Source organism: Entelurus aequoreus, linkage group LG11 (genome assembly GCF_033978785.1).
Source record: "Entelurus aequoreus isolate RoL-2023_Sb linkage group LG11, RoL_Eaeq_v1.1, whole genome shotgun sequence".
NCBI classification, from domain to species: Eukaryota; Metazoa; Chordata; class Actinopteri; order Syngnathiformes; family Syngnathidae; genus Entelurus; species Entelurus aequoreus.
The window spans coordinates 65,206,202-65,228,172 of NC_084741.1; the positions used below are offsets into that span (position 1 = coordinate 65,206,202).

Sequence of the window (21,971 nt, forward strand, 5' to 3'; positions counted from 1 at the left end):
GCTCAAAGGAAGGTCAGTTTTGTAGCTTCTGTAACGAGCTAAACTGTTTTCAGATGTGTGAACATGATTGCACAAGGGTTTTCTAATCATCAATTAGCCTTCTGAGCCAAACAGCAAACACATTGTACCATTAGAACACTGGAGTGATAGTTGGTGGAAATGGGCCTCTATACACCTATGTAGATATTGCACCAAAAACCAGACATTTGCAGCGAGAATAGTCATTTACCACATTAGCAATGTATAGAGTGTATTTCTTTAAAGTTAAGACTAGTTTAAAGTTATCTTCATTGAAAAATAAGGACATTTTAATGTGACCCCAAACTTTTGAACGGTAGTGTAAATGTGAAGGTTAGCCTTCCCTCCATTCATAATGTAATGGTAAGGATGGTCCATCCATCCATCCATCTTCTTCCGCTTATCCGAGGTCGGGTCGCGGGGGCAGCAGCCTAAGCAGGGAAACCCAGACTTCCCTCTCCCCAGCCACTTCGTCCAGCTCCTCCCGGGGGATCCCGAGGCTTACCCAGGCCAGCCGGGAAACATAGTCTTCCGAACGTGTCCTGGGTCTTCCCCGTGGCCTCCTACCGGTCGGACGTGCCCTAAACACCTCCCTTGGGAGGCGTTCGGGTGGCATCCTGACCAGATGCCCGAACCACCTCATCTGGATCCTCTCGATGTGGAGGAGCAGCGGCTTTACTTTGAGCTCCCCCCGGATGGCAGAGCTTCTCACCCTATCTCTAAGGGAGAGACCCGCCACCCGGCGGAGGAAACTCATTTCGGCCGCTTGTACCCGTGATCTTGTCCTTTCGGTCATAACCCAAAGCTCATGACCATAGGTGAGGATGGGAACGTAGATCGACCGGTAAATTGAGAGGTTTGCCTTCCGGCTCAGCTCCTTCTTCACCACAACGGATCGATACAGCGTCCGCATTACTGAAGACGCCGCACCGATCCGCCTGTCGATCTCACGATCCACTCTTCCCTCACTCGTGAACAAGACTCCGAGGTATTTGAACTCCTCCACTTGGGGCAGGGTCTCCTCCCCAACCCGGAAATGGCCCTCCACCCTTTTCCGGGCGAGAACCATGGACTCGGACTTGGAGGTGCTGCGAACCGATCCAGTGATACCATCCTTACTAGTGGTAAGGATGGTAGAAAAGGTAAATAGTGAAATATATTTGATAACTATAACCTCGTTTTACTTTTAAAGACATAATCACTTTGTTCTTAATTGGGCTCAATTACAAACAAGATTTTCTTTAAGTATCGTATTTTCCGGACTATAAGGCGCACTTAAAATCCTTTTTTGTCCCCCAAACCTCGACAGTGCGCCTTAGAACCCGGTGAGTGTATTGTACGGAATAATTCTGGTTTTGCTTACCGACCTCTAAGCATATTAATTTAGTAAATGGTGTAGTGACAAGTGTGACGAGTAGATGGCAGTCAGACATAAGAGATACGTGTAGACTGCACTATGATGGCAATATGACTCAAGTAAACAACACCAACATTTTATATGTTCCATTGAAAATATAGAACATTACACACGGGAGCGCCGTGTGTAACGTTCTATAAAAATCTATCAACATTTTTTAGTACGACTTTGGTAAGCTATGAAGCCACACCGCTCGATGGATTGTTGGCGCATTAAAAATATGAGTATCATTATGGTATGTGTATAAGGTAAGACATATCTGCCGTTTTGTTTTGCAATATTATGCAAAAGCAACTTTTCTTACCTTCTGGTACCCGCTGATCTATATTTGGGATCTGCATAAATCCTGAAAAATTGCGCACATCTGCCTTTGTAGTCCGTGCCGACACCGTAGTCGATAAGCTTCTTCTTTTTCTCTATCTTCTTGTTATGGGACATTCATCCTCCGCTGTTGCCATTTCTAATATAAAGTAGTGTGAAAGTTCTTACTTATATCTGTCAGTAAACTCGCCATGAAAGCGCTAAAACATACCGGTGTAGTGAGTTTACATTATTCACCCAAGGAACTTTAGTTATTAGAGAGTTCCGGTCGGACGGTTTTTCACGGGACACATTTCCGGTGTGGTTGTTTCCGTATGAGGAGATGCTGCTCCGTTATTGATTGAAGTAAAGTCTGAATGTCATTAAAACAGTTAGCTCCATCTTTTGACACTTCTTCCACCCCCGTCCTTGCACGCTACACCGCTACAACAAAGATGACGGGGAGAAGACGCCGCCGAAGGTGAGCCACATAAATAAAACCGCCCACAAAACGGCGCATCCGGAAGCGGCTTGAAGATGATCTGTAAAACATAATCTATGCAACATTTTGACCAAAGAACCACCATTACATGTTATGTAGACCACAAGGAAGTGTTTTACATTTAGAAAAAAAAATATATATGACTCCTTTAATGCGCCTTATAATGTGGTGCGCCTTATATATGCAAAAAGATCAAAAATAGACCATTCATCGGCAGTGCGCCTTATAATCCGGTGCGCCCTATGGTCCGGAAAATACGGTAATGACGCCACTTTCCTTCTTTCCTTTACACATCCTACAAGCCAGTCAGTCTCTCTCTCGCCACACTTAGCACAGCTGCCAGTATGATGCTTCCCTTTTTCCGTGGAGCGAGGTTCAGTGCAGTATGTCCAATTTAAATCGAATAAAGATTGATTCTTCTCTTTGGTTCCTGCCCAGCTCCCTTGGTGTGCTGTACAGCATGAATGTCTCTCTCTATATGGCACTTCTTTCCCAGGTTTCTCGCCATTTGTTTTGGAAACGATTTGCTTCACTTTCAGTTTTACTAAAAGGAGCTTTGTTGGATTTGATACTTTCGACTGTGTGATGGCTGATAATACCTCTGAGGGTCTTTTCTTCTATCCAGCATAATGTCTTTAAATTTCAAAATTCTTCCGAAAAAAAGAAGAGAAAAACTAGCTAATTCGAATCTTTTTGAAAAAATACAAAAAAATAATTTATGGAACATCATTAGTCATTTTTCCTGATTAAGATTAATTTTAGAATTTTGATGACATGTTTTAAATAGGTTAAAATCCAATCTGCACTTTGTTAGAATATATAACAAATTGGACCAAGCTATATTACTAACAAAGACAAATAATTATTTCTTCTAGATTTTCCAGAACAAAAATTTTAAAAGAAATTTTGAAATAAGATTCAAATTTGATTCTACAGATTTTCTAGATTTGCCAGAATAATTTTTTTGAATTTTAATCATAATAAGTTTGAAGAAATATTTCACAAATATTCTTCATCGAAAAAACAGAAGCTAAAATGAAGAATTAAATTAAAATGTATTTATTATTCTTTACAATAAAAAAATAAATTTACTTGAACATTGATTTAAATTGTCAGGAAAAAAGAGGAAGGAATTTAAAAGGTAAAAAGGTATATGTGTTTAAAAATCCTAAGGTTGTATTTTTTCTCTAAAATTGTCTTTCTGAAAGTTATAAGAAGCAAAGTAAAACAATTAATGAATTTATTTAAACAAGTGAAGACCAAGTCTTTAAAATATTTTCTTGGATTTTCAAATTCTATTTGAGTTTTGTCTCTCTTACAATTAAAAATGTCGGGCAAAGCGAGACCAGCTTGCTAGTAAATAAATAACATTTAAAAAATAGAGGCAGCTCACTGGTAAGTGCTGCTATTTGAGCTATTTTTAGAACAGGCCAGCGGGCTACTCATCTGGTCCTTACGGGTTACCTGGTGCCCGCGGGCACCGCGTTGGTGACCCCTGGTCTACACCATAGTAGCGTTGTCCTGATACCAATATTTTGGTACCAGTACCAAAATTATTCCGATACTTTTCTGTAAGGATGTCCGATAATGGCTTTTTGCCGATATCCGATATTCCGATATTGTCCAACTCTTTAATTACCGATACCGATATCAACCGATACCGATATTAACCGATATATGCAGTCGTGGAATTAACACATTATTATGCCTAATTTGGACAACCATGTATGGTGAAGATAAGGTACTTTTTAAAAAAATAATAAAATAAGATAACTAAATTAAAAACATTTTCTTGAATAAAAAAGAAAGTAAAACAATATAAAAACAGTTACATAGAAACTAGTAATTAATGAAAATGAGTAAAATTAACTGTTAAAGGTTAGTACTATTAGTGGACCAGCAGCACGCACAATCATGTGTGTTTACAGACTGTATCCCTTGCAGACTGTATTGATATATATTGATATATAATGTGGGAACCAGAATATTGATAACAGAAAGAAATGGGGGGAGGGAGGTTTTTTGGGTTGGTGCACTAATTGTAAGTGTATCTTGTGTTTTTTATGTTGATTTAATAAAAAAAACCAATAAAAAAAAAAAACCGATACAGATAATAAAAAAACCGATACCGGTAATTTCCGATATTACACTTTAACGCATTTATCGGCCGATAATATCGGCAGGCCGATATTATCGGACATCCCTACTTTTCTGTACTTTTCGGTACTTTTCTAAATAAAGGGGACCACATAAAATTGCGTTATTGGCTTTATTTTAACAAAAAATCTTAGGGTACATTAAACATATGTTTCTTAATGCAAGTTTGTCCTTAAATAAAATAGTGAACATACAAGACAACTGGTCTTTTAGTAGTAAGTAAGCAAACAAAGGCTCCTAATTTAGCTGCTGACATATGCAGTAACATATTGTGTCATTTATCATTCTATTATTTTGTCAACATTATTAAGGACAAGTGGTAGAAAATTAATTATTAATGTACTTGTTCATTTACTGTTAATATCTGGTTATTTTCTGTTTTAACATGTTCTATCTACACTTCTGTTAAAATGTAACAATCACTTATTCTTCTGTTGTTTGGATACTTTACATTAGTTTTGGATGATACCACAAATTTAGGTATCAATTCGATACCAAGTCGTTACAGGATCATAAAGTCCTCATGTGTCCAGGGACATAAGATGTTGTGATGCCAAAAAATATCGACGTAATCTTCTAGAAGGCCTTACTGACAACAACTCGTGATCTGATTGGCTATGGCAATTGTCTATCAACCGTATGTGTCTGTTCACTTACAGCGCACAGACGCCTGCATTGTTGATTCTGATTGGTACAGCATGGCAACATAAGCTATCTGAAGTCTGATTGGATACAGACTGTAACCTAAAAACAACAGCACTGGAAGGAGCATAATATGACATTAGGAGAATATGAATACTTTTAGATATTTAAGGAAAGTAAATAAAAAAATTACTTATCTTTATTTATGATCATGATTTCTGGTTATGTTAGGCCAGCAGAGAAGGCCTCGCTGGCCTTGACAGCCCACCACTGGTACATGACAGTTCCAGTATGTTGTCAAAAACCATCAATTTGTCAAATTTTGCCTTCTAAGGGTAGCCTTTTGCCAGCCACTCAAGTGCCAACTTGGATTTCTCTTGAAGCTGTTTCAGAATACTGGACTTAAAGGCGTACTGAAACCCACTACTACCGACCACGCAGTCTGATAGTTTATGTATCAATGATGAAATCTTAACATTGCAACACATGCCAATACGGCCGGGTTAACTTATAAAGTGCAATTTTAAATTTCCCGCCACACTTCTGGTTGAAAACGTCTAGATATGATGAAGAATGCACGTGACGGAATCAGTTGATGCGGAAGTATTGGTACCCCATTGAATCCAATACAAAAAAGCTCTGTTTTCATTTCAAAATGCCACAGTATTCTGGACATCTGTGTTGGTGAATCTTTTGCAATTTGTTTAATGAACAATGGAGACTGCAAAGAAGAACGTTGTAGGTGGGATCGGTGTATTAGCGGCGGACTACAGCAACACAACCAGGAAGGCAGAGATGGATAGCAGACGCGTTAGCCGCCGAACTCACCTTAACTTCCTCCGTCTTGCCGACGGCATCTGTGATCGGGTGAAGTCCTTCGTCGCACCGTCGATCGCTGGAACGCAGGTGAGCACGGGTGTTGATGAGCAGATGAGGGCTGGCTGGCGTAGGTGGATAGCTAATGTTTTTAGCATAGCTCTGTGAGGTCCGGTTGCTAAGTTAGCTTCAATGGCGTCGTTAGCAACAGCATTGTTAAGCTTTGCCAGGCTGGAAAGCATTAACCGTGTATTTACATGTCCCTGGTTTTATAGTATTGTTGATCTTCTGTCTATCCTTCCAGTCAGGGATTTATTTATTTTGTTTCTATATGCAGTTAAGCACGTTGCTATCACGTTAGCTCCGGAGCTAAAGTGTTTCGTCGATGTATTGTCGTGGAGATAAAAGTCACTGTGAAAGTCCATTTCGCGTTCTCGACTCTCATTTTCAAGAGGATATAGTATCCGAGGTGGTTTAAAATACAAATCCGTGATCCACAATAGAAAAAGGAGAGAGTGTGGAATCCAATGAGCCAGCTTGTACCTAAGTTACGGTCAGAGCGAAAAAAGATACGTTCTGCACTAGATCTAGTCCTTCACTCTAACGTTCCTCATCCACGAATCTTTTATCCTCGCTCAAATTAATGGGGTAATCGTCGCTTTCTCGGTCCGAATCTCTCTCGCTGCTGGTGTAAACAATGGGGAAATGTGAGCAGTCCTTCCCCCGGTGTCGTCACGCTACTTCCGGTAGGGGCAAGGCTTTTTTTTATCAGATACCAAAAGTTGCAATCTTTATCGTCGATGTTCTCTACTAAATCCTTTCAGCAAAAATGTGGCAATATCGCAAAATGATCAAGTATGACACATAGAATGGATCTGCTATCCCCGTTTGAATTAAAAACATTCATTTCAGTAGGCCTTTAATACATGGGAGACTAATGCATGGGAACATTTGTCCTAATCCAAGATTTTCTCCTGTTGCATCCAAAACTTAGGTTGCTAGTTTGTTGTCCTCAGCAGTCATCTATTTTGCTTTTAGATGTATCCAGCGAGCCAACACTATCCTCCAGTCCCAAATTCTCAGCTGCAAGAAACTGGAGATGTCTTATAAGCATCACTAGGGAGGCATGGAGTGGGCGCCTCCCAACATGAACATTGTGTGGGTTTGATTTTGAATCCCATTTTTGTAGTTCCCTTGAGCATGATACTGAACCTGCAAGTGCTCCTGATTCCCCATCATTAGTAAGTAAGTATGCTACACAAGTGAAAGTCCATTTACTGCATGTTCTTAGTGCCTATATAAAGATGTTCTGGGAGCTCCCCATTCCCTTCTTGCCAGACACCTTAAAGGCCTACTGAAACCCACTACTACCGACCACGCAGTCTGATAGTTTATATATCAATGATGAAATACGGCCGGGTTAGATTACTAAAGTGCAATTTTAAATTTCGCGCGAAATATCCTGCTGAAAACGTCTCGGTATGATGACGCCTGCGCGTGACGTCACGGATTGTAGCGGACATTTTGGGACAGCATTGTGGCCAGCTATTAAGTCGTCTGTTTTCCTCGCAAAATTCCACAGTATTCTGGACATCTGTGTTGGTGAATCTTTTGCAATTTGTTCAATGAACAATGGAGACAGCAAAGAAGAAAGCTGTAGGTGGGAAGCGGTGTATTTCGGCCGGTTGCAGCAACACAAACACGTAGCCGGTGTTTCATTGATTACATTCTCGAAAGATGACAGTCAAGCTTTACCATTGGCCTGTGGAGAACTGGGACAACAGAGACTCTTACCAGGAGGACTTTGAGTTGGATACGCAGACGCGGTACCGCGAGTACGCAACCAGAATGTTGCCATAAGCATTTTGTTTAATTTGTATGTGTAACGCAGTACGCAGCTGCGGCTTCCAAACATTTGATCGCTTGCCCGTACGTGCGTGCCGCTATGTGCATGTCACGTACGTAACTTTAGGGACTTTGGGGAAATATATGTGTTGTATGAACTTTGGGGAGGTGAACGGTACTTTGGGCTGTGGGATTGAGTGTGTTGTGCGGGTGTTTGATTTGTATTGGCGGGTTATATGGACGGGGGGAAGGGGAGGTGTTTGTTATGCGGGATTAATTTGTGGCATATTAAATATAAGCCTGGTTGTGTTGTGGCTAATAGAGTATATATATGTCTTGTGTTTGTTTACTGTTTTAGTCATTCCCAGCTGAATATCAGGTCCCATCTGCCTCTCACAGCATCTTCCCTATCTGAATCGCTTCCACTACCCTCTAGTCCTTCACTCGCACTTTCCTCATCCACAAATCTTTCATCCTCGCTGAAATTAATGGGGAAATCGTCGCTTTCTCGGTCCGAATCGCTCTCGCTGCTGGTGGCCATGATTGTAAACAATGTGCAGATGTGAGGAGCTCCACAACCTGTGACGTCACGCTACTTCCGGTACAGGCAAGGCTTTTTTATCAGTGACCAAAAGTTGCTAACTTTATCGTCGATGTTCTCTACTAAATCCTTTCAGCAAAAATATGGCAATATCGCGAAATGATCAAGTATGACACATAGAATGTACCTGCTATCCCCGTTTAAATAAGAAAATCGCATTTCAGTAGGCCTTTAAGAAGTTGGTGATATTTTTGCATTTCTCCTGAGCCCTACACCTGTAGTTACCCTGAGACGACCTCATGGACCTTGTCTTTTTTACACTTAAAGTACTGACCCCTTGCACTAGTTTAATCTTTAATCGGATAATCTTTTCTTGTTAGGCTCTTTCCTCAGGGAGCAGGGCTATTCAACTACATAATGAAAAGGGCCACAGTTTCAAAGGTCCAAGGGCTCGGGGGCCGGACAACTGTGGATGAACAAAACCAGCAAAGTTGACACGTTGTGTAAATGGTAAATAAAAACAGAATACAATGATTTGCAAATCCTTTTCAACCTATATTCAATTGAATAGACTGCAAAAACGAGATACTTAACGTTCAAAGAGATAAACTTTGTTATTTTCTGCTAATATCAGCTCATTTGGAATTTGATGCCTGCAAAATGTTTCAAAAAAGCTGGCACAAGTGGCAAAAAACACTGATAAAGTTGAGGAATGCTCATCAAACACTTATTTGGAACATCCCACAGGTGAACAGGCTAATTGGGAACAGGTGGGTGCCATGATTGGGTATAAAAACCGCTTCTATGAAATGCTCAGTCATTCACAAACAAGGATGGTGCGAGGGTCACAGTTTTGTGAACAAATGCGTGAGCAAACTGTCGAACAGTTTAAGAACAACATTTCTCAACGAGCTATTGCAAGGAATTTAGGAATTTCACCATCTACGGTCCGTAATATCATCAAAAGGTTCAGAGAATCTGGAAAAATTACTGCACGTAAGCGACAAGACCGAAAACCAACATTGAATGCCTGTGACTTTCGATCCCTCAGGCGGTACTGCATCAAAAACAGACATCAGTTTGTAAAGGATATCACCACATGGGCTCAGGAACACTTCAGAAAACCACTGTCAGTAACTACAGTTCACCCACCACTACATGTGTAAGTGCAAGTTAAAACTCTACTATGTAAAGCGAAAGCCATTTATCAACAACACCCAGAAACGCCACCAGGCCAGCTTCACTGGGCCCGAGCTCATCTAAGATGGACTGATGCAAAGTGGAAAAGTGTTCTGTGGTCTGACGAGTCCACATTTCAAATTGTTTTTGGAAACTGTGGACGTCGTGTCCTCCGGACCAAAGAGGAAAAGAACCATCCGGATTGTTATAGGTGCAAAGTTGAAAAGCCAGCAGCTGTGATGGTATGGGGGTGTATTGGTGCCCAAAACATGGGTAACTTACACATCTGTGAAGGCACCATTAATGCTGAAAGGTACATACATTTCAGCGAGACAATTCCAAGCCACGTGTTACAACAGCGTGGCTTCATAGTAAAAGAGTGCGGGTACTAGACTGGCCTGCCTGTAGCACTTGACCATGACTTGAGCACTTGGGGGCAGAAAATTCATACTTTGTTGTCGAGGCCTTGTTAAAAGTACGATTCTTGCAAATGATTTTGATTCTTTTTTTAGGGTTGAACGATGAGTATTCTTCTACTCTCTCCACTGCTACTTCATTGTGACACATTTCTCGCTGTTTCCACCTGTGGGGTGGCAGGAGTACTGCATACATAAACAATCCTAGTTTTAATGGTTTCATAATCCTATTTGGGTGATGTTCGGCGGGCCAAATGAAAGCGGGCCGTCAGTTGAATGGCCCGGTCATAGAGAACCTCCCCTCTCCAAATGTACAATTTGCAATTCTCACCTGGCTTTCCCGTTAACAGGATGTGTTTCGGGACGGTGACTTTGTCCTCCGAGTTGCGAGCCCAATCCACCATGCCCCTCCAGCCCTTCATAGGGAAACTGATGTCTGCGTTACCCAGCGTTGGACGCTTGTGGATGCTCAAAACTGTAGCGGAGATGACAGAAATGTTTTAATTCATTACCAAAGTTAGATCACATTAGACTCAATTTATCAGCATAAAACTGGTCAAGAAACTGCGTTGAATGCGGACCGCACAAAAGGTCTTTGTCCAGAAGACTCGGTCAGGGTCACTGTCATAATTGTTATTCATGTTTTAGATCATTCTTTGTTCTAATTCTCCATTTTATATAAGGTGAACACTTGCTGATATAATGTACATACAGTCGAGGTCAAAAGTTTACTTGTAAAGAACATAATGACCACAGGACTTTCCTCCAGAAGGTCTTATCTTTGTCCATCTGAAACAAACAATGAGCTGTTTGGCCACAATACCCAGCAATATGTTTGGAGGAGAAAAGGTGAGGCCTTTAATCCCAGGAATACCACACCTACCGTCAAGCATGGTGGTGGTAGTATTATACTATGAGCCTGTTTTCCTGCCAATGGAACTGGTGCTTTACAGAGCGTAAATTGGACATGATAAAAGGAGAAAACCTCCAAATTCTTCAGGACAACCTAAAATCATCAGCCCGGAGGTTGGGTCTTGGGCGCAGTTGGGTGTTCCAACAGGACAATGACACCAAACACACGTCAAAAGTGGTAAAGGAATGGTTGAATCAGGCTAGAATGAAGGTTTTATAATGGCCTTCCCAAAGTCCTGACTTAAACGTGTGGACAATGCTGAAGAAACAAGTCCATGTCAGAAAACCAACACATTTAGCTGAACTGCACCAATGTTGTCAAGAGGAGTGGTCAAAAACTCAACCAGAAGCTTGTGGAAGGCTACCAAAAGTGCCTTATTGCAGTGAAACTTGCCAAGAGAGATGTAAGCAAATATTAACATTGCTGTATGTATACTTTTGACCCAGCAGATTTGGTCACATTTTCAGTAGACCCATAATAAATTCATAAAAGAACCAAACTTCATGAATGTTTTTTGTGACCAACAAGTATGTGCTCTAATCACTCTATCACAAAAAAATAAGAGTTGTAAAAAATGATTGGAAACTCAAGACAGCCATGACTTTATGTTCTTTACAAATGTATGTAAACTTTTGACCACGACTGTATATAACATTGGGGGGGCTCAAAAAAATCGATTCACAGGCGAATTGTAGTTTTCTTTTTTTATTCCGATTTCAAATCGATTCATAATTTTCAAGGATCAAATTATTGTATTTTTTAAAATTTAAGAATAAATTTTTTTAAATACCGTACATTATTTTGGCCATCTCCACGCTTACTGGCAGCGTGTGTACGGCATACGTCAGCAGCCAATAGGAGCTTTTGTAACCAGTAACCTGTCATGAAAAGGTTTTATTATCATTTTTACACCTAATAATACACTACCGTTCAAAAGTTTGGGGTCACATTGAAATGTCCTTATTTTTGAAGGAAAAGCACTGTACTTTTCAATGAAGATAACTTTAAACTAGTCTTAACTTTAAAGAAATACACTCTATACATTGCTAATGTGGTAAATGACTATTCTAGCTGCAAATGTCTGTTTTTTTGGTGCAATATCTACATAGGTGTATAGAGGCCCATTTCCAGCAACTATCACTCCAGTGTTCTAATGACACAATGTGTTTGCTCATTGGTTCAGAAGGCTAATTGATGATTAGAAAACCCTTGTGCAATCATGTTCACACATCTGAAAACAGTTTAGCTCGTTATAGAAGCTACAAAACTGACCTTCCTTTGAGCAGATTGAGTTTCTGGAGCATCACATTTGTGGGGTCAATTAAACGCTCAAAATGGCCAGAAAAAGAGAACTTTCACAGTCTATTCTTGTTCTTAGAAATGAAGGCTATTCCACAAAATTGTTTGGGTGACCCCAAACTTTTGAACGGTAGTGTATATCGTGAGAATCAATTGTGAATCGAATCATCAACCCAGGAATCGGAATCGGATTAAATTGTGAGTTGTTATAAGATACCCATCTTTATACAGTACAGGCTAAAAGTTTGGACACACCTTCTCATTCAATGTGTTTTCTTTATTTTCATGACTATTTACATTGTAGATTGTCACTGAAGGCATCAAAACTATGAATGAACACATTAACAAAAAAAAGGTGAAATAACTGAAAACATATTTTATATTTTAATTTCTTCAAAATAGCCACCCTTTGCTCGGATTACTGCTTTGCACACTCTTGGCATTCTCTCGATGAGCTTTAAGAGGTAGTCACCTAAAATGGTTTTGAATTCACAGGTGTCATAGTTTGGATGCCTTCAGTGACAATCTACAAGGTAAATAGTCTTGAAAATAAAGAAAAAGCGCATTGAAATGAGAAGGTGTCTCCAAACTTTTGGACTGTACTGTACATCATAAAGGTGATATTTTCACATGCAAGCAATTAAATATCCCCCAAAATGCCCGGATAGTACAAAGCTGTGTAAACTCCACACTCATTTTCATATTCCTACTCATATTACCAACAGTACATATACAAATACGTAGCTTTTTGGGTTTATCGTAGTTTGTGAATAAGAAAAGTGTATCCATCTCCGCCATTGCAAGGAATGGTTTGCTCTAAAATAATTGTAAAGCAAGTAGTGATAATAGTTATTTGATATTGCTCAGGAAATGGTACTAACTGCATAAGACATTTTGGGGGAGAAGAAGGACAAATTAACACTGCAGTACAGTATGTTGCAAAGACATCAACCACTGGACTAACACTAGAATATCCGTCAAATTCAGATTAATTTATGACCTGTTTAAGAAATAATGATGCACATAACACAACGCAGCAAACAGTTGCCAAAGTTTTCAGTGTGAATGTTTACCTAGGTTATCAGTCACTTCATACATGTCTTGAAAGTCTTTCATTCTCAGGCCGATGACATCCACAAAGTCCTCAATCAGGCGGAACAGCTCTTTGACGTTTGGCCCCAGCTGTGAGAACACAATGTCCAATACAAAAAAAAAGGGGTTGGATTCGGTGTATAAATCCCGAACCATCGCACTGAGCTACTCGAAAGAAGAATGGGCCTTTAACAATGGCGCTCCTCTCCTGTGGAATTTGTAGAACCATTTTCCAGGCTTATACTGGATATTTAAGAGTAGACCTAAACCCTTTCTGAGAAAGTCTTTCCAGCTCAGGCGTGTCCTGAATCATCCCCGTTATGCAAAGTCCCTCTGTAGACGTGAGTTTGGAGAGAATGCACAAGTTGAGGAGTGCAGCAGAATGACGAGTGGGTGTTTGCTTTAACTCATCAGCTGTAGCTATTTCTGTTCCACGCCTCTCAGTCGGAAAACATACAGGTGTTTGTCAGACTGTCAAACCAACCAGTTCTGCAGCGCTGCCGTTATTAATATGCAAAGTACTATTTAGCACCCTTCCATGCTTCACATAAATCGTATAAGTAGAGATATGGAGAAGACGTAAATGCGATTTATAAAAGATTATGCTTACCAGTTGTGCTTCTTCCCATCGTTCCCTGTTCTCTTCCATCAGCAGATTGCTGACTGACTGCACAAAGTTCTGGAGAAGGGAAGAACAGGTCTCATCGTTTTTGTTTTCCCGTTTGGCAATAGGAAAAGAGCAATATAGGAAATGTCAGTAAACATTTTGAAATACTAAATGTTGAGAACTTGATAAATTAGGTCCTGACGTTGAGCAACTCAAACCTAACGTTGGAGAAACATGCTTTTTAGTAAGTAAGGAAGTACATTGTATTTACAAAGCACTTTTCACAGATAAAATCACAAAGCGCAACAAACAACAATTCAATTTAAAACAACAGGGGCAACATCATAAAAAGGATACAAAGTGGATTAAAAATGATAGTTAAAAGGTGCATTAACTAAAAGCTTTACTGAAAAGAGAAGTTTTCAAATGTTTCTTAAAAGTGTCAACACAGACGAGATCACGGAACGCAAGTTGTTCCAGAGTCTGGGAGCTATAGCCTGGAATGCCAGGTCTCCGCAGGTTTTAAAATGAGTTTTGGGGATCTTAAGAAGACCCTGGCCTGAAGACCGGAGGCTGCGACCTGAAGAGTAGGGGCATAACAAGTCAGTGATGTACTGAGGGGCCCCAACATGCAACGCACGGAATGTCAGGGCTAAAATATTAAACCCAATGCGGAATTTAACTGGAAGCCAATAAAGACTGGATAAAATGGGGGTAATATGGGCTGTTCTGGGTGCACCGGTCAAAAGTCTGGCAGCCGCATTTTGTACCGTCTGAAGTCTCTTTTGCGTTGACTTGTTGAAAAAAGTGAAGAGAGAATTGCAATAGTCAATACGAGATGAAATGAACGCATGAATGATCATTTCGAGATCCGATTTTGACTGCAAATTTCTCACTTTAGAAATATTTCTGAGATGATAAAAACAGTTTTTGGTCAGTTGACGACAGCGACCCTCCAAAGACATGGACTGATCAAACACAACCATGAGGTTTCTGAGGCATGTTTATCCAAAATGCAAAAAATGCGTGTTTCTCGGTGTGATGACAAATTGAACCGGAAGCAGTATTTTAGCTTTTCCTTTGCGATTAGCATGTTTTTAGCATAACGCTAACATCTTTGTTCAGCAGGAGTCCTATTGTCGTTTCAAAAAAGTGTCATTAAATAGTTGTCCAACTTTTGTTTCAGAAATGAAAACTGAAAAAATGGCCCGAAATGTGTTTTTTGATTTGCATTTAAGAATTCGAAATAGAATGGACAGAAGGTACACGGACCAAAGGTGTTAGCGTTATGCTAAAAAAATGCTAAACGCAAAGGAAAAGCTAAAATACTGCTTCCGGTTCAATTTGTCGTCACACAGATAACCATGCATGTATGTATTTTGGATGAACATATATTCGATTTTTGTGTTTATCTGGAAAAATAAAATCCATAAAAGGAAAACAGCACAAAATCCAATTTTATGGCGATATTTTATTGAAAATCAACTCTTTTTTGTTTGTTTTAAAATCTGCCATATATAATAAAAATCGAATAAGCGGCCCTAATTTGTTTTTTTGATTTGCGTTTCAGAATTGGAAATAGAATGAACGGTTAATTTCCAATTCTGAAACGCAAATCAAAAAATAAAGTTACGCCCGTTTTTCGATTTTTACTATGCATGGCAGATTTTAAAACAAACAAAAAAGGGTTAATTTTCATTAAAATATTTTTATTTTTCCAGATAAACACAAAAATCTAATTCCTGTTTATCCAAAATGCAAAAAATGCGTGTTTCTCGGTGTGATGACAAATTGAACCGGAAGCAGTATTTTAGCTTTTCCTTTGCGATTAGCATGTTTTTAGCATAACGCTAACATCTTTGTTCAGCAGGAGTCCTATTGTCGTTTCAAAAAAGTGTCATTAAATAGTTGTCCAACTTTTGTTTCAGAAATGAAAACTGAAAAAATGGCCCGAAATGTGTTTTTTGATTTGCATTTAAGAATTTGAAATAGAATGGACAGAAGGTACACGGACCAAAGGTGTTAGCGTTATGCTAAAAACATGCTAAACGCAAAGGAAAAGCTAAAACACTGCTTCCGGTTCAATTTGTCGTCACACAGATAACCAAGCATGTTTGTATTTTGGATGAATATATATTCGATTTTTGTGTTTATCTGGAAAAATAAAATCCATAAAAGGAAAACAGCACAAAATCCAATTTTATGGCGATATTTTATTGAAAATCAACTCTTTTTTGTTTGTTTTAAAATCTGCCATGTATAATAAAAATCGAATAAGCGGCCCTAATTTGTTTTTTTGATTTGCGTTTCAGAATTGGAAATAGAATGAACGGTTAATTTCCAATTCTGAAACGCAAATCAAAAAACAAAGTTAGGGCCGTTTTTCGATTTTTAATATGCATGGCAGATTTTAAAACAAACAAAAAAGGGTTAATTTTCATTAAAATATTTTTATTTTTCCAGATAAACACAAAAATCTAATTCATGTTTATCCAAAATGCAAAAAATGTGTGTTTCTCTGTGTGATGACAAATTGAACCGGAAGCAGTATTTTAGCTTTTCCTTTGCGATTACCATGTTTTTAGCATAACGCTAACATCTTTGTTCAGCAGGAGTCCTATTGCCATTTTAAAAAAGTCTCATTAAATAGTTGTCCAACTTTTGTTTTCAGAAATGAAAATAGAAAAAATGGCCCGAAATTTGTTTTTTGATTTGCATTTAAGAATTCGAAATAGAATGGACAGAAGGTACACGGACCAAAGGTGTTAGCGTTATGCTAAAAACATGCTAAACGCAAAGGAAAAGCTAAAATACTGCTTCCGGTTCAATTTGTCGTCACACAGATAACCATGCATGTTTGTATTTTGGATGAATATATATTAGATTTTTGTGTTTATCTGGAAAAATAAAATCCATAAAAGGAAAACAGCACAAAATCAAATTCTATGGCAATATTTTAGAAAATCTGCCATATATAATAAAAAGCGAAAAACGGCCCTATTTTGGTTTTTTGATTTGCGTTTCAGAATTGGAAATAGAATAAACGGAAGGTACACGGACGTTAGTTGATGCTTTCTGAGATTACGAGGCTTTACTGATAATCTGCTTATCTACAGAAAGTTGGATTTTCTTTTTCCTCTTATTGTATTTAAATGTAAAAATGTGTGTGGTGCAAAACAAATAATCAAATAATTAAAAATGAAAAACAATGAAATAAATTAATACAATAAAAGTGGATCGATATGTCTGTGTTACTGAACTAGTTAAAGTGTGAATGTTGTCTATCTGTGTTGGCCCTGTGATGAGGTGGCGACTTGTCCGGGGTGTACCCCGCCTTCCGCCAGAATGCAGCTGGGATAGGCTGCAGAACCCCCCGCGACTCCAAAAGGGACAAGCGGTAGAAAATGAATAGATGGATGAACTAGTTAACAAAAAAATAATTCACCCTCATGTCAGCACTGCTGGGACTGTAGTACGCCCTCCTGAAGATTTCAGTCATGTTCTTCAGCACGTCTATAATGGCCAGCAAATCGCCGCTGTAGCTAGTGCCATCGCTGGAAGTCACCCTCAGTTTCGTCATCACTTCCGAGACGCCGTCTCCCACCAGGCCTCGCTGTGCTTTGGACAAATGATCTCGTGTCTAACAGAGAGAGTTCATCAACACCACACACACATTTTAGGTAATAGTGTACACAATAACATTCACAATCACAATAATCAGTTGAATCCCTGTTTGTTAGTTTAAAGGCCTACTGAAAGCCACTACTACCGACCACGCAGTCTGATAGTTTATATATCAATGATGAAATCTTAACATTGCAACACATGCCAAAACGGCTGGGTTAACTTATAAAGTGCAATTTTAAATTTCCCGCTAAACTTCCGGTTGAAAACGCCTTTGGATGATGAAGTATGCGCGTGACGTAGCCAGTGAAACAGAAGTATCGGTACCCCATTGAATCCAATACAAAATAGCTCTGTTTTCATCTCATAATTCCACAGTATTCTGGACATCTGTGTTGGTGAATCTTTTGTAATTTGTTTAATGAACAATGGAGACTGCAAAGAAGAAAGTTGTAGGTGGGATCGGTGTATTAGCGGCGGACTACAGCAACACAACCAGGAAGACTTCGACTCGGATAGCAGACGCGCTTGCCGACGCTAGCCACCGACCGCACGGATGATCGTGGTGAAGTCCGTCGTCCTTCCGTCGATCGCTGGAACGCAGGTGAGCACGGGTGTTGATGAGCAGATGAGGGCTGGTTGGCGTAGGTGGAGCGCTAATGTTTTTAGCACAGCTCTGTAAGGTCCCGTTACACTAAGTTAGCTTCAATGGCGTCGTTAGCAACAGCATTTTTAAGCTTCGCCAAGCTGGAAAGCATTAACCGTGTATTTACATGTCCCTGGTTTAATAGTATTGTTGATCTTCTGTCTATCCTTCCAGTCAGGGATTTATTTATTTTGTTTCTATATGCAGTTAAGCACGATGCTATCACGTTAGCTCCGTAGCTAAAGTGTTTCGTCGATGTATTGTCGTGGAGATAAAAGTCACTGTGAATGTCCGATTCGCGTTCTCGACTCTCATTTTCAAGAAGATATAGTATCCGAGGTGGTTTAAAATACAAATCCGTGATCCACAATGGAAAAAGGAGAGAGTGTGGAATCCAATGAGCCAGCTTGTACTTAAGTTACGGTCAGAGCGAAAAAAGATATGTCTTGCACTGCATTCTAGTCCGTCACTCTAACGTTCCTCATCCACAAATCTTTCATCCTCGCTCAAATTAAAGGGGTAATCGTCGCTTTCTCGGTCCGAATCGCTCTAGCTGCGTTGAAAACAATAGGAAAATATGAGGAGGCGATCAACTGACTACGTCACGCTACTTCCGGTAGGAGCAAGGCTTTTTTTTATCAGAGACCAAAAGTTGCGAACTTTATCGTCGTTGTTCTCTACTAAATCCTTTCAGCAAAAATATGGCAATATCGCGAAATGATCAAGTATGACACATAGAATGGATCTGCTATCCCCGTTTAAATAAAAAAAATTCATTTCAGTAGGCCTTTAAATGTATTTTATTTTCCATTTGTGTTCAAATCGGAGAATCAGGAATCTTTTTTTTTTTTTTAGCTCATTCTATTAAAAAAAGAATGTCAGTGGATAACAGGTACAAAGCACAAACAGCGGCCTATGCAGTACATGTCAATTTGCACAGGCGTGCAATTAGCTCCTAATTAAGCTGTATATTACCGCACTGTACTACTGTCACCTCATGTGTAAATACCATCAGGGTTCAAGTGCTCTGCACCAGCTGCAAGTACTTGCACAATCAAACAAATCACTGGGTTTAGACATGTGTCACACCAACCAATTTCGGGAGGCCGCGCACCTTGCAGAAAATAACAATGCAAATTGGCTGCACGGCCATCATTTGATCGGGAAAGTTTCAAAGTTAGCGACCACAATTTGTTCTGACCTATTTTATGGTCGGTTTTGCTGTAGTAGGGTGAACTTGACTGGAATAAAAAAAAAAACATGTGACCACTTGTTTTATAATTGTAAATAAATTCATGTAACTGACGCAATTTGATGCTAATGCATACGTGTGCGTGCACAGCCTTTGGAAAGTACACTCATGCTTAATTATGAGCTATTTCTAAACGGACGTCTGACTGAGCAGGAGGGAGCAAGTGGAACACATGTCTGGTCGGCATGGAAAACTAAAGTTAAAGTACCAATGATTGTCACACACACACTCGGTGTGGTGAAATTACCCTCTGCATTTGACCCATCCCCTTGTTCCACCCCCTGGGAGGTGAGGGAAGCAGTGAGCAACAGCGGTGGACACGCTCGGGAATCATTTTGGTGATTTAACCCCCAATTCCAACCCTTGGGTCCCATTTTTATAGTCTTTGTTAAAGTACCAATGACTGTCACACACACACTAGGTGTGGTGAAATGTGTCCTCTGCATTTGACCCATCCCCTTGTTCCACCCCCTGGGAGGTGAGGGGAGCAGTGAGCAGCAGCGGTGGCCGCGCCCGGGAATCATTTTGATGATTTAACCCCCAATTCCAACCCTTGATGCTGTGTGTCAAGCAGGGAGGTAATGGGTCCCATTTTTATAGTCTTTGGTATGACTCGGCCGGGGTTTGAACTCACGACCTACCGATCTAAGGGCGGACACTCTAACCACTAGGCCAGTGAGCAGGTTTCCACTAATCGCAACTACAGGTAAAACTCCCAAAAATTTGAAAAAATGTGCAAAGGTTTGTATATTCCAGAAATTTGATTTAAAAGGTGTAACTAATATATGACATATGCTCATCATATGCAACTTGGGATTTTTCATACTTTCTTTTGATATAATTTTAATGAATATGGCTTACAGCTTTGAAAATCTTGGAAAATGTGGGGTTTTCAAAAACTGTAAGGCATATAGGCCAAAAGTTTGGACACACCTTCTCCTCATTCAATGTATTTTCTTTATTTTCATGACTATTTACATTGTAGATTGTCACTGAAGGCATCACAACTATGAATGAACACATGTGGAGTTATGTACTTCACAAAAAAAGGTGAAATAACTGAAAACATGTCTTATATTCTAGTTTCTTCAAAATAGCCACCATTTGCTCTGATTACTGATTTGCACACTCTTGGCATTCTCTCGATGAGCTTCAAGAGGTAGTCACCTGAAATGGTTATCACTTCACTGGTGTGCTTGAAGCTCCTCAAGAGAATGCCAAGAGTGTGCAAAGCAGTAATCAGAGCTAAGCGTGGCTATTTTGAAGAAACTAGAATATAAAACATAGTTTCAGTTATTTCACCTTTTTTTTGTTAAGTACATAACTCCACATGTGTTCATTCATAGTTGTGATGCCTTCAGTGACCATCTACAATGTAAATAAAGAAAACACATTGAATGAGGAGGTGTGTCCAAACTTTTGGCCTGTACTGTATGCTCATCATATGCAACTCAAGATATTTCAAACCTTCGTTTGATATAATTTTAATGATTATGGCTTACAGCTTATGGAAACCTCAAATTGAAAATCTCGGAAAATTAGATTAGATAGTACTTTATTACTCCCCAAAGGGAAATTAGATTTTAAGCACAAACCCGTTCAAGATTAGACAAACACACAGTGTACAGTGTTAGAGAACAGGAACGCGGATGGGTCGCCACAAGGCGCCCCGTAAAAGATGGGAAAAAGGTCAACGCTGGGGGAGGATGAGTAAAATAATACAATTTAGACTGGACTCCTAAGGGGCCCATTCTGGAGTGGGAAAAAACCTCCATAGCAAAGCACATATACATATTACAACATACATCTCGAGACTTGCAACAGAGGGGAGGGAGTGGGGGCTACGGTGACGGGCTGCAGCTCTTCAGGCGCTGCCCATACGTCCATCACCCCTAAGGGATGTGATGGGTTTTCAAAAACTGTAAGTAGAGATGTCCGATAATATCGGTCTGCTGATATTATCGGCCGATAAATGCGTTAAAATGTAATATCGGAAATGATCGGTATCGTTTTTTTCTTATCAGTATCGGGTTTTTTTTTTGTTGGTTTTTTTATTAAATCCTCATAAAAAACACAAGATACACTTACAATTAGTGCACCAACCCAAAAAACCTCCCTCCCCCATTCACACTCATTCACACAAAAGGGTTGTTTCTTTCTGTTATTAATATTCTGGTTCCTACATTATATATCAATATATATCAATACAGTCTGCAAGGGATACAGTCCGTAAGCACACATGATTGTGCGTGCTGCTGGTCCACTAATAATACTAACCTTTAACAGTTAATTTTACAAATGTTTCATTAATTACTAGTTTCTATGTAACTGTTTTTATATTGTTTTACTTTCTTTTTTATTCAAGAAAATGTTTTTAATGTATTTATCTTATTCTATTTGATTCATTTTTTTTAAAAGTACCTTATCTTCACCATACCTGGTTGTCCAAATTAGGCATAATAATGTGTTAATTCCACGACTGTATATATCGGTTGATATCGGTATCGGTTGATAACGGTATCGGTAATTAAAGAGTTGGACAATATCGGCATATCGGATATCGGCAAAAAGCCATTATCGGACATCCCTAACTGTAAGCCATATACATGAAAATAATAATAAATAATGGTTTGTCATATCTCATGAGTTCATATAACATATTAGTTTCACATTTGAAGTTAAATTGCTGATATGACTGGGCCTTC

The 21,971-nt window shown here is 39.5% G+C and overlaps 1 protein-coding gene across 1 annotated transcript in view; it reads right to left on the minus strand.

Moving 5' to 3' along the window:
• The window catches only part of adgrb1a (adhesion G protein-coupled receptor B1a), a 373,647-nt gene that overhangs the window by 181,376 nt on the left and 170,300 nt on the right, over positions 1–21,971 (minus strand). Inside the window, exons 13-16 of the mRNA XM_062063764.1 lie at positions 17,190–17,384; positions 13,748–13,816; positions 13,119–13,227; positions 10,165–10,308 (exon numbers count right to left, since the gene is read on the minus strand). Of these exons, the coding sequence (XP_061919748.1) occupies positions 10,165–10,308; positions 13,119–13,227; positions 13,748–13,816; positions 17,190–17,384 (517 nt within the window). The remainder of the gene's footprint in view (positions 1–10,164; positions 10,309–13,118; positions 13,228–13,747; positions 13,817–17,189; positions 17,385–21,971) is intronic.